The sequence below is a fragment of the Artemia franciscana genome, chromosome 13 (genome assembly GCF_032884065.1).
Source record: "Artemia franciscana chromosome 13, ASM3288406v1, whole genome shotgun sequence".
NCBI lineage: Eukaryota > Metazoa > Arthropoda > Branchiopoda > Anostraca > Artemiidae > Artemia > Artemia franciscana.
The window spans coordinates 39,343,538-39,358,106 of NC_088875.1; the positions used below are offsets into that span (position 1 = coordinate 39,343,538).

The window sequence follows — 14,569 nt, forward strand, 5'->3', positions numbered from 1 at the left end:
TCCATTCGAATCCTTTGATTTATTTCTGATCTAACCTAAGTAAAACAGAATCGGCTTTTAACTTTAAAGGTGAAGTTGAAAAATGTCACTGTTTAAAGTAAGCTCCAATATATTTCGTCACACTTAGTGCATTATATTTCTAGAGTTCACATACAAATCTTCATTTAAGAATTATGTATTTGAGAATTATATATGTATTGCCAACTAATTTTTAGCTTAATCCCTTTTTGGTTAGTTGTATTAATAATGGTTCTCGCGCTATTAGTCTTTTATAAAGTACTGTGACGGAACAAAACTGAGTTTGGATTTTTTGTTTCACCATTAACGCATGCAATGTATATTTCAGTAAATATCCCATAGATAACAAATGATTGTTGGTGTTTTTCTTTAACAGCTTTTGGAACAACATTTTGGCGGCCTAAAAAAAGAAAAAAAAATCTTAGTACCGAGGACAGTGGGGATGAACTCTGAACCATGTATACTTCTTTAAAAATTATGGAAGACTGGGAATATGATTTTTAATGAAAAAAGACTACACATGCGATTACGAAAAATCCGCAAAAAAAAAATATCTAAAATCATATGGCGCTCAACAGCTTAAGAAGGTGTAGTTTTTCTTTAAAGGCATAGCTGTCTTCGAGAATCATCAGTTTGGCTATTGTCCTTTTTTTAGACGAAAAGTGTTGTCATATTTACTGGATGAATTTTGCTTCTATTCTTTCACTGTTAAACGTGGCAATACCGATGAAAATGTGATATTGCCCAAAAAACTTCATAGTTTTGGAACAACCAAAAGATAAATCTTAGAAAATTACGGTTTTCATGTATGAATAGACCTAAGGACGGGTGTATGGGACAAAAAATGGTTTGTATGGGACAGTGCAAAGAGTATGGGTAACTTTTAAGGGTTGGAAACTGGCGCCAGTGTCGACAGAAGAAACTTAATGCCTTTTAGCGTTCGACGACAATTGTATTTTTCAAGCTTTGTGAGTTTTTCTGCCAGGAACTGAAATAAGACATTTACTTCTACATTAATTTTATGAACTATACAAATTCAATGAATTATTCTTTTTGTTATAGTGAAAAATGCCATGGGTTACGAAACACTAGAGGCCGTTGAGGGTATTTTTTGTCGACACTAGCGTCAGTTCCTACAGTTGTAAGTTACTCATAATAAGTTACCCATACTCTTTGGTCCAGTGTTTGAGCTTGACTTTGCATTTGGGAATGTTATCTTATGTATTTTCACACAAATAATATTTTGAAAACACATATTTTGAAAATAAACATATTTTATTTATTCCTATTATTTAAATACCATTCAAGGAAATCTAAGTCATCTCGGGTTTCTTAATGTGATTTTATGTCTAATTTGTGCTTGATAGAATTTAAAAATTTCTTTCACAGCAGGGTTACCGAATTTGAATTTTACGTCACAAATACATACATATATATATATATATATATATATATATATATATATATATATATATATATATATATATATATATATATATATATATATATATATATATATATATATATATATATATATATATATATATATATATATATAACTTTGCCATAATATTTGGCAAGAATAAGGCATATAGAAAGAATAATCTTGCCATAATGTTTAGTTTGCACCATAGTTATTCAATTATAGTTATGCTGTTATTCTAATTATGATTTTTCTAATATTTCTAGTATACCAGCGATGAAGAGGCTGTAGCAACAAGAGATGCTCTGCATGGTGTACAGTGGCCGTCAAGCAACCCTAAACTGTTGTACGTCGATTACAGTAACAAAGACAACCTTGAAAAACATTTGAGTGGCATTGAAGAAATGGTGGCTAACCCTCCTCAACCTAAGCCAAGAAAAGTAGCTGAAAAAGAAGAGGTTAAAGTAAAAGAGGAGAAAAGGGAAAGGAAGGAAGCTGAGGAGAGGAAGGTCAGTGGAACTCTAAACAATTTAATGTTTAAAAAATTTTTTGCGACTTTAAATCATTCTAACTTGACTGGGTGGATCTCCGTCATTTATGCTTTTTTAATTCTGAATTAATGTTGGAACTTATTAGAATCATGTGGCTAATAGCAGGGCTGCTAGACGGACAAGGAAATGCAATTTCTGAAGACGTAAATAACTCCGCTTTTTTTGTAAACCTGATTGGTTCTTTTGTTAGTTACATTGAGCCAATAAAAAGAGTGAAAAGTTTGAGTCGTGACATTTTAGCAAGTAAGATATCTATTTCTCTGTGGTAGCTACTTCTCCCGCTTCAGCTATACTGTTTGGTTTATTGTAACAACGTCTTTATCTTGTTCATCTCATACTCCTTTTAGAGGCTTTGGTATATCCCTGCAATGCCTAATTCTGCTTTAAACATACTCCAAGAGTTTGTCCCTGCAATATCTTTAAAGTACCAAGGACAGTGAATTTTAAATTTAATTAATGAAATAGGTTAAGGGGAAACTTATGTCACCGTGTAAATCTTAAAAAAAGTTTTAGTAAATTTTTTTTTATTAAACAGACCTCCATGTACAGTTATGCAGTTTCTGTAGTAACGGGTACCAAATTAAAAACGTAGAAACAGGTGGAAAATCGGCAAAATTAAGCTAAAAAAATGTGACACCAGACAGCTTAAGAATGTGTAGCTTTCATTTAAAGGTGTAGTTGTCTTTGGGAATCTGTTCATGTTCGAATTTTTATTAACGAAAAGCGTTGTCAAATTTAACTTATTAGTCTTGCTTATTAATTTTCACGGTTCAAAGCGGCAACACTGACGGAAATGTTAAACTGTCCTAAAAGTCTCAATGTTTTGAAACAGCCAAAAGAAGCACAAGGTAATTGGCGAATTTTTTTTTATTCCATCTATTAGGGTCAATGATGCTGCTGAAATGCTGCGCTGCGCAATAATGGCTGACAAAACATGTCTGGATCCACATTATACACGCCTGTAATTATTCAGAACCTGTTACACTGGTTGTTCAGAACCTGTTAAACCGGTTACACTGGTAAAACATGTAAGGATCCACATTTTATACACCTCTACTTTACTGAGGACCTATTGATAAGGTCAGCGTTCTTGATAAGTAAGACGAAAAAATATATAGAGCAAATTTTTGTAGCACATCTTTGGATTTTTCCTTTACGTAAATGATCGAAGCCATTCATGAGACACCAATATAGCTGTCTAATGTACAATCTTATCCAAGACTATCGTACGATTCAGAGTTATTGGAGTGATTCAACAGTAATCTCTTAGATTACTAGGTGGAAATTTCTACAAAATTCAATATTGAGTCTGTAAATGAATAGGGAAAGCGTTATAGTTTAAGCGTACAGTTTCTGCTAAAATAAGTCTAAAAGTACCAATTAAGAATAAATACACACTTCATAAAAGGTTAGGAACTGGAGTGAAAAATTGAATCTCATATTAATGCAAATTTTTGCTGTACTTTTGGCTATGCTTTCGATATGCATATTCATTGTACTTGTCGTATTTGATAACCAGTATGTGGGTATTCTTAGAATCGAGTTTGAGACCAGTTTTCAAACCAGTGACCGTCAAACTTTTTTCTTTTTTTGTTCTTTGCTTTTTTTAGGCTTCTTGTTTTTTGTTTTTTTTTTGTTATTTACCATGCCTCAGTGTTTCGAGGGCATTGTCGCAGAAAGGGCTTTATTAAAGGTTAATCTCGAATTCTGCAAACATAGGTAACACAAAACTGGAAAGTGGCTAGTGTTTGGTTTGAGAACCGGGCTGTCACTCTTTTGGATTTTTCTGGAAATTAAATAAAAAAAAACAAGTTTTTTTTTAACTGAAAGTAAGGAGCGACATTAAAACTCAAAACGAACAGAAATTATTTCGTATATGAAAGAGGCTGCTTCCTCATCAACGGCCCGCTCTCTACGCTAAAGTTTGACTCTTTCTCTCAATTCTTCTTTTTAAAACAGTAAAAAACTTCGTTAAGATTCTATGACTTTTAGGGGGTGTTTCCCCCTATTTTCTAAAAAAAACGCAAGTTTTCTCAGGCTCGTAATTTTTGATTGGTCTGAACTTGATGAAACTTATATATTTAAAATCAGCATTAAAATGCAATTCTTTTGATGTAGCTATTGGTATCAAAATTCTATTTTTTAGAGTTTTGGCTACTATTGAACCGGGTCGCTCCTTACCACAGTTCGTTACCACGAATTGTTTGATACCGAAACTCTAGTCCTGTACCTGGAATTATAGGGAAAGTATAAATATCCAACATTGCCCGTAATAAATATATTAAGTAAATATATTATTATTTAATATCATTTCGGACCATAGATTTTTCTTTGCATTTGAATTTCAGGATTATGTTAAACTAGTGGCAGCCTTTCACACCCACGTTTTCAGAACATCTGAATATCTCCATTTAATTTGGTTTTCTTCCCCGCGTGTTATCATTTCAGAAGGGTTGTCGGGGCCAGAACTGGTTCGGAAGCAAATCGAAAGCTATATAAAAGATATAAAATCGCATAGATAGTTGTAAAAAGAGCTCCAGACGAGTAAGGGTGGGGTAGGGATAGAGCGCTAAATTTTGAAGCAAGAAATTTCTTTTTTTTATAAAACGAAGGCAGATTGTCTGAGTGAGAGGCAAAGCTAGCATAAGTCTTTTTTGGAATTGTAAAAAACTGATGTCACTCGCTTTTTGATAGGATAGTCTATCATCATGTTGATAGGATATACATATATATATATATATATATATATATATATATATATATATATATATATATATATATATATATATATATATATATATATATATATATTTATATATATATGTATATATATATATATATTATATATATATATGTATATATATACAGTGAAAAATAAGGAAAACAAATAAAATTGACGAAAAAGAAAAAAAAAAACAAGATTCAGTTCTTCTCCATGGTTACGCAATTAATCTTAAGCAAGATTGTCGACGTAGAACGTGCTGTTTATAAAATGTTTTTTCTATTAATTTTATTTTTACAGGTTTCAAAGCCAGTTCGACAATGGGATTTAGGAAAATATCTGAAAGAGTACGACGAGGAGATTAAAGAGAGACATGAAAAGGAAGAGGTTGTGGCTGGATTTAGGAGACGCAGAGGAGAAGGGGACTACGAAGAAGAGGCGCCGTGGACTTATGAAAGTGAAAAGGTTACTAAAAAGGGTAAGACTATGTTTCGTCTTAATTTCTCTTAATCTACTCCTTTCTGCTTAGTGTAGTTCAGTATGTTTCTTTTAATTTCAACCGAGTTAATTTTAATTTTGAGGTCGGTAGTGGGTCATCCACATATACTAATGTATCATTTACCGTAAATTTGGGGAACCAAAGGCATATTAAGAACATGATTCTGCGAATAAAAACTGGTTATAGAATTTTTTATAATATATTTTACCATTTAAACTTATCTATATTTTTTTTTATAGCTTTTTATGTTTGTCACTTTGATAACATGATTTGATATCGGTCAATACGACCCCTTTTGAAATGTCACTGCCAACGGAGAGAAAATTTACGCTGTAAAGCTTAATCACTTCCTTCTTCTTAATTTGCCAAAAAGTTGATAGATGTACGTAAATGCAGCATTTAATAGTATCTTACTGGGTAAATCCCAAAACACGTTTAATAATGCAAGAAAAAATACTTGTTTCACAGTTTTAAAAGCGCTAAAACTTTTTTCTGGGAATACACCCTTCAAGATTGGTTTAAGGGGCATCCCATCCCTTCATCCAACTAAAAATGAAATTGTGTTTCTAAACTAAAATTTTTTAGATGGTTTTCTTCAGGTCAATCTTCACTTGAATATTGGCTTGAGGTAATAGGGCCTCACTTGAGCAGCTTAATACGCTTAGGCATGCCTTTTAGATATGCATAGGCTACATTCTTAAAATATTTCTGCTAAACAGTCTGCCCGGGGAGGGGGGGATTAGAAAAGGCTAGACACCCCAGAACAGGCTAGGATAAGATGGTGAATTATTAAAGAATATAATTTATTTTAATTCTATTTAATAATTCAAAGGGGAGGAGCGGCAGGCCCTAAACTGAATTTTGGACAGTGAATCCTCCAGCCAAAAGTTAGTAATTTTTCAGATAGCCTTTTGATAAGCCTAAATAGGTCCAATTCCACTCAGAGGCAAACACCCCCCCTGGCCTTAGCACAGGCCTATAACCAAACCATTCGAAAAAAAAAATAAAAAAATGCGTTCCTCAATTCTTGTGTTTTTTAATCAAAATAACTGAAATATATACTCCATCGGATATACTCCAAATACATCTCCATCCAATGCAATACCAATATAAAAACTAAATTCTTTTAAAGGAAAATTCCAATCACAAACGATTGGCGGATTGGCCACGCCTGAAGCTATCCCTTGTCTTTGTCGTTTGCAATTAGGAAATGTAAAAATAATATTTTACGCAAAACTTCATAAAAACAGGTATAGAAGGAATCAAACCAGAGGTATTTTTTTTTGTATGGGGAGGGGGGCAGAGGGGGCACTTGGCCCGGTCACAGAAAATTTGGGGGCGCAACATTTTAAAAAGATAATCTAGCGGTTATAATCGTTTTGTAATCTTTGATATTCTATTTTCATTAAAGTGGAGGGGAGAGTTGGCTGTAAGTAGTAGCAAAACGATTCCGAAATGTTCGTTCTATGTTATCACCATTTCTTGAAAATAAAAATGAAATAGACAAAACCTAAGGAATTTTAAATCTTTAAGATTTTTTAAAAGAATTTTTAAGGAAATGAATTTAAAGTAAAAAGTAAGTAGACGGAATTAAAGAATTAGAATCAAAGCTATAGTAAAAAAAAGTCAGATTTAAATAAACGGGATTTAGGCCAAATTTTTATAAAAGCTTGGCCTAAAATTTTTGGGAAACAGTCGGGGGAGGGGGGGGGCTACATCAAGATTCGGCCCCCGGTGCAAGAGAGGTCGGAACCACCATTGAATTGAACCCATTACAGTCTCAATAATACTTTTTAGTAGATATGATGATTTGTAAAATGGCGCTGTTCAAAGAGAGAAGCTTACGGTCCAACATTATTTTTGACTTGCCTTACGTTTAAGACAGATATTCGAATATGTGCCATCAAAGACCATATTACTGTGATAAGATCTAAGCGAGCCTTTAGAAAATAGTTCCTTCCCATCCTGATATGGGGTCTCATCTTTTCTCTTGCCACCTTGCGGGCTTTTCAGAAGGACTGTTATGTGTATACAGCCTTTTTTCCATCCTGGGACGTGCCCGACGGACTAAACGTGTCCTTTCTTGACATGTTTTTTTTTCTTAAAGTAAAATGTTATGTTTACTTTTTAAAGCTGTAATTTTTGTAATTTTTAGAGCTTGGTCTTATTTTTGTCACCAATGAGAAGCAAACATATCAGTTAAAAAAAAGTGTTATATTTTTATTTTTATTTTTTAGGAAGTGGTGAAATGCTTGACATACTTTTCCGGAAGACGAAAACAAAACCCTCACTTTATTATTTGCCATTAACAGATGAACAGGTTTGTTTTACTTTCTAATTTATTTATTTCTAAATTTCATTAAAATTAATTTTAGTTTCATTAGATTAAATTATTTAATTCATGTTTATTTTATTCTAATTTGTTGAATGAATCAGTCAAAAACCTAACATGTTTCTTAGAAAATACTAGATATGAGGACAACGTAATTGTAGATTCTTGATTAAATTTCTGCTTGGTCTCTTCCCAGGCGGAATTTACACTGCAGGTTAAAATTTCATTTATATTAAGAAAAAATAACTTTCTTCGGGGTACAGAAATTGAGGAAATATGAAGGTTACCGGTTATTAATCCTTTAATTTAGATTTTGTTGTGATTAAGTAAAATTTTCATAATTTTCAAAATAGTGTGCCTGGGGGGGGGGGAGGCGGTAAAGAATACCTCGGATTAATACCCGAAGTATATGCTGGCAACATATTTTGTTGAGACCCCAGTCTTAAAAGGAAAAAAAAGTATTTTTGTTTAAGAGTTTAATCAAAAGGTTTAAGCTGTCATTGTAAAAAAAAAATTGTGGACTATGTGAAAAACATTGATGCAAGGATTCTTCAACAAAAAATGGGGAATTTAGGAGGGGAAAGCCCCGCTTATATACGAAATAATTCCCGTTTGTTCCAAGTTTTCATTTATCCTATTTATTTTCATTTTGCATAGCTTTTGTTTAATCCTTACTTAGGCTGAGAACCTTAAAAGTCATTTTAGAAAAATGGCGGGGCTATCAAGACCAAACTCAGCTAAGTATGCTATTCCAACTGTTCACGAGATAGTATTGTGCTTAAACTTAATTTGGATGTCCCAAAATTACAATAATTGCGTTAATTTGGTATGTAATTTGCCTATTATTGGGATTAATTCGAATTAACGCTAAAGAAGGTGACTTTAGTTTCGTTTATTTGTTTATGGGTATTTTATGCCATTTGTGTACCCTGTATATTTGCCAGAAGTTTGCATTTTTGCCAGAAAAATGTCACATCTATCAAATTTCACAAAAGTTTTGCCACTATTTTGTATATTATAGTCTTTTAAGATCGGAAAGTGCATGTCCTTCCTTCTTCTTGTTCCTTTGTAAAAAAGCCGTATCTGACCAAGGGTGCTGATGAATTGCAATTGATATCGCCTCAGAAATTTAAAAAAAAAAAAGAATAAAGAAAAAAAAAATGCGTAAAGGTTGTTTCTAAATGAACCCGCAAAAAGAATTGGACAGAAATAAAATTCTAAAGAAGGCTTAAGTAAAAAGACACAGTATAGAAAAGAGAAAGTGATAAAAATAAAGACATTTTAATATGATTATTCCATAACCACTTACGCAAAGCACCTGATCTTACCTAGGAAAGCACGTAAGAAAATAACTAAGTATTTGGAGCAGAATTCTACTTTAAATTAAATATGCGTACTACTAAATAGCGTACTGCTAAGTAGCCCACTATTATATATGCCTACTTTACTCCCTTGTCTGAGAGGACGCGGGTTCGAATCCCGGTGTACCCAATTCTTCAGTTTGGGACGGGGGTCAGTGGCGTGACTCTGTAAGCTTAGCCAGAGTCGACCCAGCTCTAAATGGGTACCTGGAGAAATCTGGAGAAGGTAAACAGGAAGGGTGTGCGAAAGCACAGGATGGCTGGCCCCCAACCCCCCATTGCACTTCCTGGCTGAAGGGCCAAGAAACGGAGATCAGCACCGCCGGTACGGACTATAAAGTCTAATGCTGTATCCTTTACCTTTTTTTTATGCCTACTTTACTGAATTACCTGCGATTGTTGTTACACGCTCGGGTTACAGTAAAAGTGGCATGGTTTGCAGTATACTTTTACTATATGTGACTCTCCTCCTGAAGGGCTATGCTTTATCGAAATTGAAAAAGCCTTCATCAGTCCGGGAGTCACTTTATAGATAAAAAGGGAGAAGGGCCATCAGTTCCTATCCAATTATAGCCATATAATTGAACAGTCACATAATTGAACAGCCATATAATTGCAATAATGGCTAAACTGAACAGAAAGCCCACTTGGAAGCATAATTCTACCATCAGGGCGAGATTTAGAACTCAGCAACAGCAACAACTTGCCAACTGCGTTCAACAGTCAGCACTCTAATATTGAAAATGAGAATAAGGAACCTTAGAACCCCTATAGGAAATTTGCTCTTTTCAAAAGACCCAAGGGAACAGGTGCTAGCACTCTAATCACAGTTTCCCCTAAGAAACTTTAAGAGTCCCTGGTTAAAACTAGGTGCTTTTATAGATCATATTATAATTTCAATTTCAATGAAAAAAAATAAGCTTTACTTGTTTCGACTGAAATATTCTTCTTCTCAGTAACTCTTGGCCCTCTTAAAGCTAATGATATTTGAACTCCTTAATCAAGGTGAAAATAGTTTGAAGAACAGGATGATAAGCAGAGTATAAATATATACGAATAGTAGCGAATGGTCCTATAGCCTCTATTGAAATCTTTAGAAACATATCCAAAACCACTCTTCAGGACTCTTCAGGCATGCACAATGACAAATGTTCAGCGCATCATGACGAAAAACTATTGGTCTGATGGTCCGGAAACTCCCAAACAGCGCGCTATGAATGTGTGTCATGTTTGGAGAAGCTTTTCGCTACTATTCGTATATATATATATATATATATATATATATATATATATATATATATATATATATATATATATATATATATATATATATATATATATATATATATATATATATATATATATATATATATATATATATATATATATATATATATATATATATATATATATATATATTTATAATGTGAGGATAAGTTTCAAACTAAGATTTCAATGCTGGACGCCAGAACGATCACAGTGATCAAGCGCAGCTCCAAAACGTAGATAATCAGTTCCCAGAATCTATTAGAATTAGATTCTATTAGTTATATATTAGCATTTTGTACTTTCATTGAATAATTATATTCATTCTTTTGCTGGACACAGTCTATTTAAATTACCATCGCTTATAAATTCGAGTTTAGTGGAGTCTGGGAGGGGCAGTGGCCCCTCTGTCTCATAGAAAATTACACCCCTGGTTGGATCGTACTGTTTTGGATGCTTTAGTTTTAGTGTCTAATTAACGGCATTCTACAAGCTGTGGGGAAAATTGGTAGAGTAAGTATTAAATTTTCAATCCCGTTAGAATTTTTTTTTCTTGTTTGCTTCTCAATCCCGTTAGAATTTTTTTTTTCTTGTTTGCTTCTGTGCCTTCAGTGGTAGATCTGGCCTCTCTTGCACCCCGGGACAAAATCTTGATTAGTGCCCTCTCCCCCCTTGTCTCCCACAAACTTTTCACGTCAAATTATAATAAAATTTTCTTTTATTAACAAAATTATTTTTAATTTATTAATTAATTAACAATTTTTTTTGATTTATTATTTAAATAGTTTAGTTATTATTAATCATTTTAGTTATTATTATTTAATTATTTTATTTTTAATTTAATTTTATTCCATTAATCAATAACTAATTTATTATTTAATTTTTTACTATTAATTTTCATTTATTATCTGCGTCCTCTTCTTCATTTCAATAAAAATAAAATTTCAAAAACTACAAAATGATTATCTCCGTAGATTATATATTTGAAATTTTTGGCCCCTAAAATTTCTGCCCCTAGTGGATGTGCCCCCTCTGTCCCTCTGTGGACAGAGGGACAAAAGTGTCCCCCCTAAAACCCCTCTGTCCCCCTAAAACCCCCTCTGTGCGTCATAAAATAGAGAATGTGTTTAAGTTGGTTAAATGGGTTTCAAAATCGGTCGCAAATTTACAGTAGATTGGGTTTATATTTTATCCGTTTGTTTTGTGAACCGAAATTAAGGGTTTTGTATGCCAAGTATTTTCTTTTTTTTTCTTAAAACGGACAACTTTGAAAAAAGATAAAGGCTTCGTTTATTGTGCTAATCATCTGATAGAAAAAAAATCAGGAGGTTTGAAAATTGATGTAACTGAGAATGAGGGATGTACGTGTTTTCGTCTGTAGTTTATGACGCCCCTCTATATTTCCTCTATGTCTAAGTGAACGTAATTTTAAATAATTACTAAAATCTCAAGCTATAGTATACATGTGTGTAAACTTGTCTAATCGTTAAAACTAGAAATTCAAACAGAATTGCTAAGAATTATGGGTTTGACTATAATTAAAAGGTGGAAAAAGCGTTTATTTTATTTCGTAAATTCGAAGTTGTTTATTTTGATTCGAATCACAGTTTATCTCTATCAGTCAATGTTTCTGCAATCTGGAAATTTTCCGCCGTTTCCCTGAATTTCACTAAAAAAAACATTGGATTTCTGAAGTCTTCCCGAAAAATACTGTGTGAATGAATGTTGACTTTGACTCGGCTTACTTGACTTAATGCTCCTACTGAGTAGGGTCGTCAGTGTAGAGGGAACTAGTTGACAACAGCTTCAGTCTTCTCCAGGTGGTCCTATCCAGGGCAAGTGATTGGGCCTCATTTCGGTTGACATTGTGGGCGAGGAGTTGTTGGTTTATTACATCAGCCCACCTGATGTGTGGCCTGTCTCGAGGCCATAACCAACTGTTTTCCAATGGATTGAAATCCGTGATGATCCTTGTAGGTGTTCCTTGCAGGAGCCGGAGTATAGGGCCGTGTCACCTTAAGGAGCGGGCTTCTGCTTCAGTAGAGTTCTTCCAGCTTGGAGGTCGTCAGGATCTCATTGTTGCGGATTTTGTCATAACATTTGAAGCCTTCAACACGACGGAGGTGCCAAGGTTGAATGTCATCGACTTTTCGTAGCTACGAGTGAGTTATCGTCTACGTCTCAGAGGAATATAGAACGGTGCTTGAGACTGTGGTGTTGTAATTTCGAGCTTTGGTTTTGTGAGTAGTTTGCAGTTTGAGGATGGTCCCAGGAGATATCCAGATACATGGTTGATCTTGCAGAGATATTAGTGTCAATTGTGTCGTTTTTTTGGAGATTTTTGTGATAGGAAAATTTTTCCGGGGAAACATAAAGGAATCCCGTAAAGTTTAGGAATAGTGGAAACGCTGCCTTCAGTATCAACCTTCTGATTATTTAACGAACATCTTCTTTAAACGTCTATTCTATTAGATTAATCAATATTTAATGTTGCAAATAATCTAAATAAAAATACTTCAGCACATTCCCCGCTAGGCTTTATGGCCAGGAAATACAGCATAGGACAAAAATACAAAAAAAAACGACAATGGAACTCTTAATGTCTTTTAAGTACCACCCTAATTTTTTTTGCACTCCTATACAGATTTTGAGTAATAAATTTGTTGTGTAGTCAGGCAAGGAAATAAATTATAAAATGAAAATACAAATTAAAAAAGACAAAAAAGAAGGCAACTACAAAGAAACTCTTTTCATCTTTCCAGATTGCTGAAAAGGAAGCAAGAAGACAGAGAATTCTTGAAGAACGAGCCAGAATGGCGACAACAAAAGAAAAAAGTCCCTATTTAAAACAAAAACATTCACCAGTTCCTGCAGACCGCCGAAAGCGGTCAGCTTCTCCATCTGAAAGACGCTCACGATCTACATCAAATCGTCGCTCTAGGTCCCCTCATCGTCGTCGTCGACGAAGCGTCTCAACCTCTCGACGCCACTAGGTCACCTAGCTTTCCCTCGTTGATCAGAGCCGATCTTTAAAAGAGGATTAAAACGTAAAGCCCCATTGGCTTCTTTGGGGTTGGTTTGTTATTTTACTTTTCTTATACTTTTGGCTTCAGGTATCTTTGCTTCGTAAGCTTCCACATAATGCTTACTAATTATTTTCTGCTTCTTCCTAATTTCATTACCTTTTTGTTGCTTGTTCTCTTGCCTGCAGTCTGTCTACCTTATTCCATCTATATCTGCTTTGTAGCTTACTGTGCACGATTATGCTGTTTTTCAGGTTGAAGCGGTGTTCCTGTCAATAAGAAGACATCTGTCAATCACAGGATGATTAGACCAACAAAAGGAAATATTTCATAAGCCAATGGTTTCACTATCATTTTGAAAGTTGTTGACAGCATAGTAAAAAATAAGCGACTTTTCAGTATTTACGATTTTTAACATCTCTGAGATTAACATCTGCGACTGTTCCTTCATTTGTGCAATTTTAGCGGCTGTAATGGACTATTTTTGTGCTAAAAGCCGCCATTGAGACTACTCTGTATATATTTATACTTTTGTGGAAGATTCTCTGAAACAAGAGGTACCTGCCAATTTCTGTATTTATAGTATGGTTTTATTACAAATAAGGTTAATAAATCTAAATATTAGTTCCTTTTAATCGTTCTCTTTTGTGTAGGATTTTCTCAATTAGTGTCTGTCTTGTGTTGGCCGCTTGAATGAACTGTTTTTTAGCCCTATCTGTATACAACAAGACCTTACATACACACGTTTCGAAAATCAAATTACCATAGTACTGGTTCAACCAATGAGAACCAGACTGAAAAGAATCAGCCAATTCGAAAATACCTATTGCAATTTGATCATTTTTGTAAAACATGACTGAAAACGAAAGATTGTCCTCGTTGACCAATGGGGGAAGGATGTCTTGAGAAAAGAATTAAGGAAATGACAACTGCCTAGGAGGCTGTAAAGAGAGAGACTTTGAAACAATTAGGATGGAGAAGGAGCGTGCTTGGCTGTGTTGACCTCAGACGGCTATTAGTAGTAGTAGCAGTAGTAACATGCTTAAGTAATTTAAATGGGTAGCTGTGATTTCAAAAAGGAATAAAGACAAGTTCCCTTTTCAGTTCTTAAAGGGTGACGATCTTCCAGTACCGGTTCAACCAGTGAGAACTAGACTGAATAGAATCAGCCAATTAGAAAATTCATATTGCAATTTAATCATTTTTGCAATACATGACTGAAAACCAAACATTGTCCTTGTTGACCAACCATCTAGGGCCAAACAAAAAGCATATCTTCCCTGAATTGGGTGGAAGGATGCCCTAAAGAAAGATTTAAGGAAAATGGGAACTTTCTAGGAGGGTGTAAAAAGAGAGACTTTGAAATAGTTAGGA

At 34.0% G+C, this 14,569-nt stretch overlaps 1 protein-coding gene across 10 annotated transcripts in view; it reads left to right on the top strand.

Moving 5' to 3' along the window:
• Nucleotides 1–13,830, top strand: part of LOC136034918 (apoptotic chromatin condensation inducer in the nucleus-like) — a 70,740-nt gene extending 56,910 nt beyond the window's left edge. For 6 of the 10 annotated variants that reach the window (XM_065716427.1, XM_065716429.1, XM_065716423.1 and 3 more), the window contains 4 exons: nt 1,708–1,950; nt 5,015–5,192; nt 7,451–7,533; nt 12,935–13,830. In XM_065716427.1, the coding sequence (XP_065572499.1) occupies nt 1,708–1,950; nt 5,015–5,192; nt 7,451–7,533; nt 12,935–13,165 (735 nt within the window). In that variant the 3' untranslated portion in view covers nt 13,166–13,830. The remainder of the gene's footprint in view (nt 1–1,707; nt 1,951–5,014; nt 5,193–7,450; nt 7,534–12,934) is intronic. The other 4 variants (XM_065716425.1, XM_065716428.1, XR_010619292.1 and 1 more) reach the window with 3 other exon arrangements.
• The last annotated feature ends 739 nt before the right edge of the window (nt 13,831–14,569 follow it).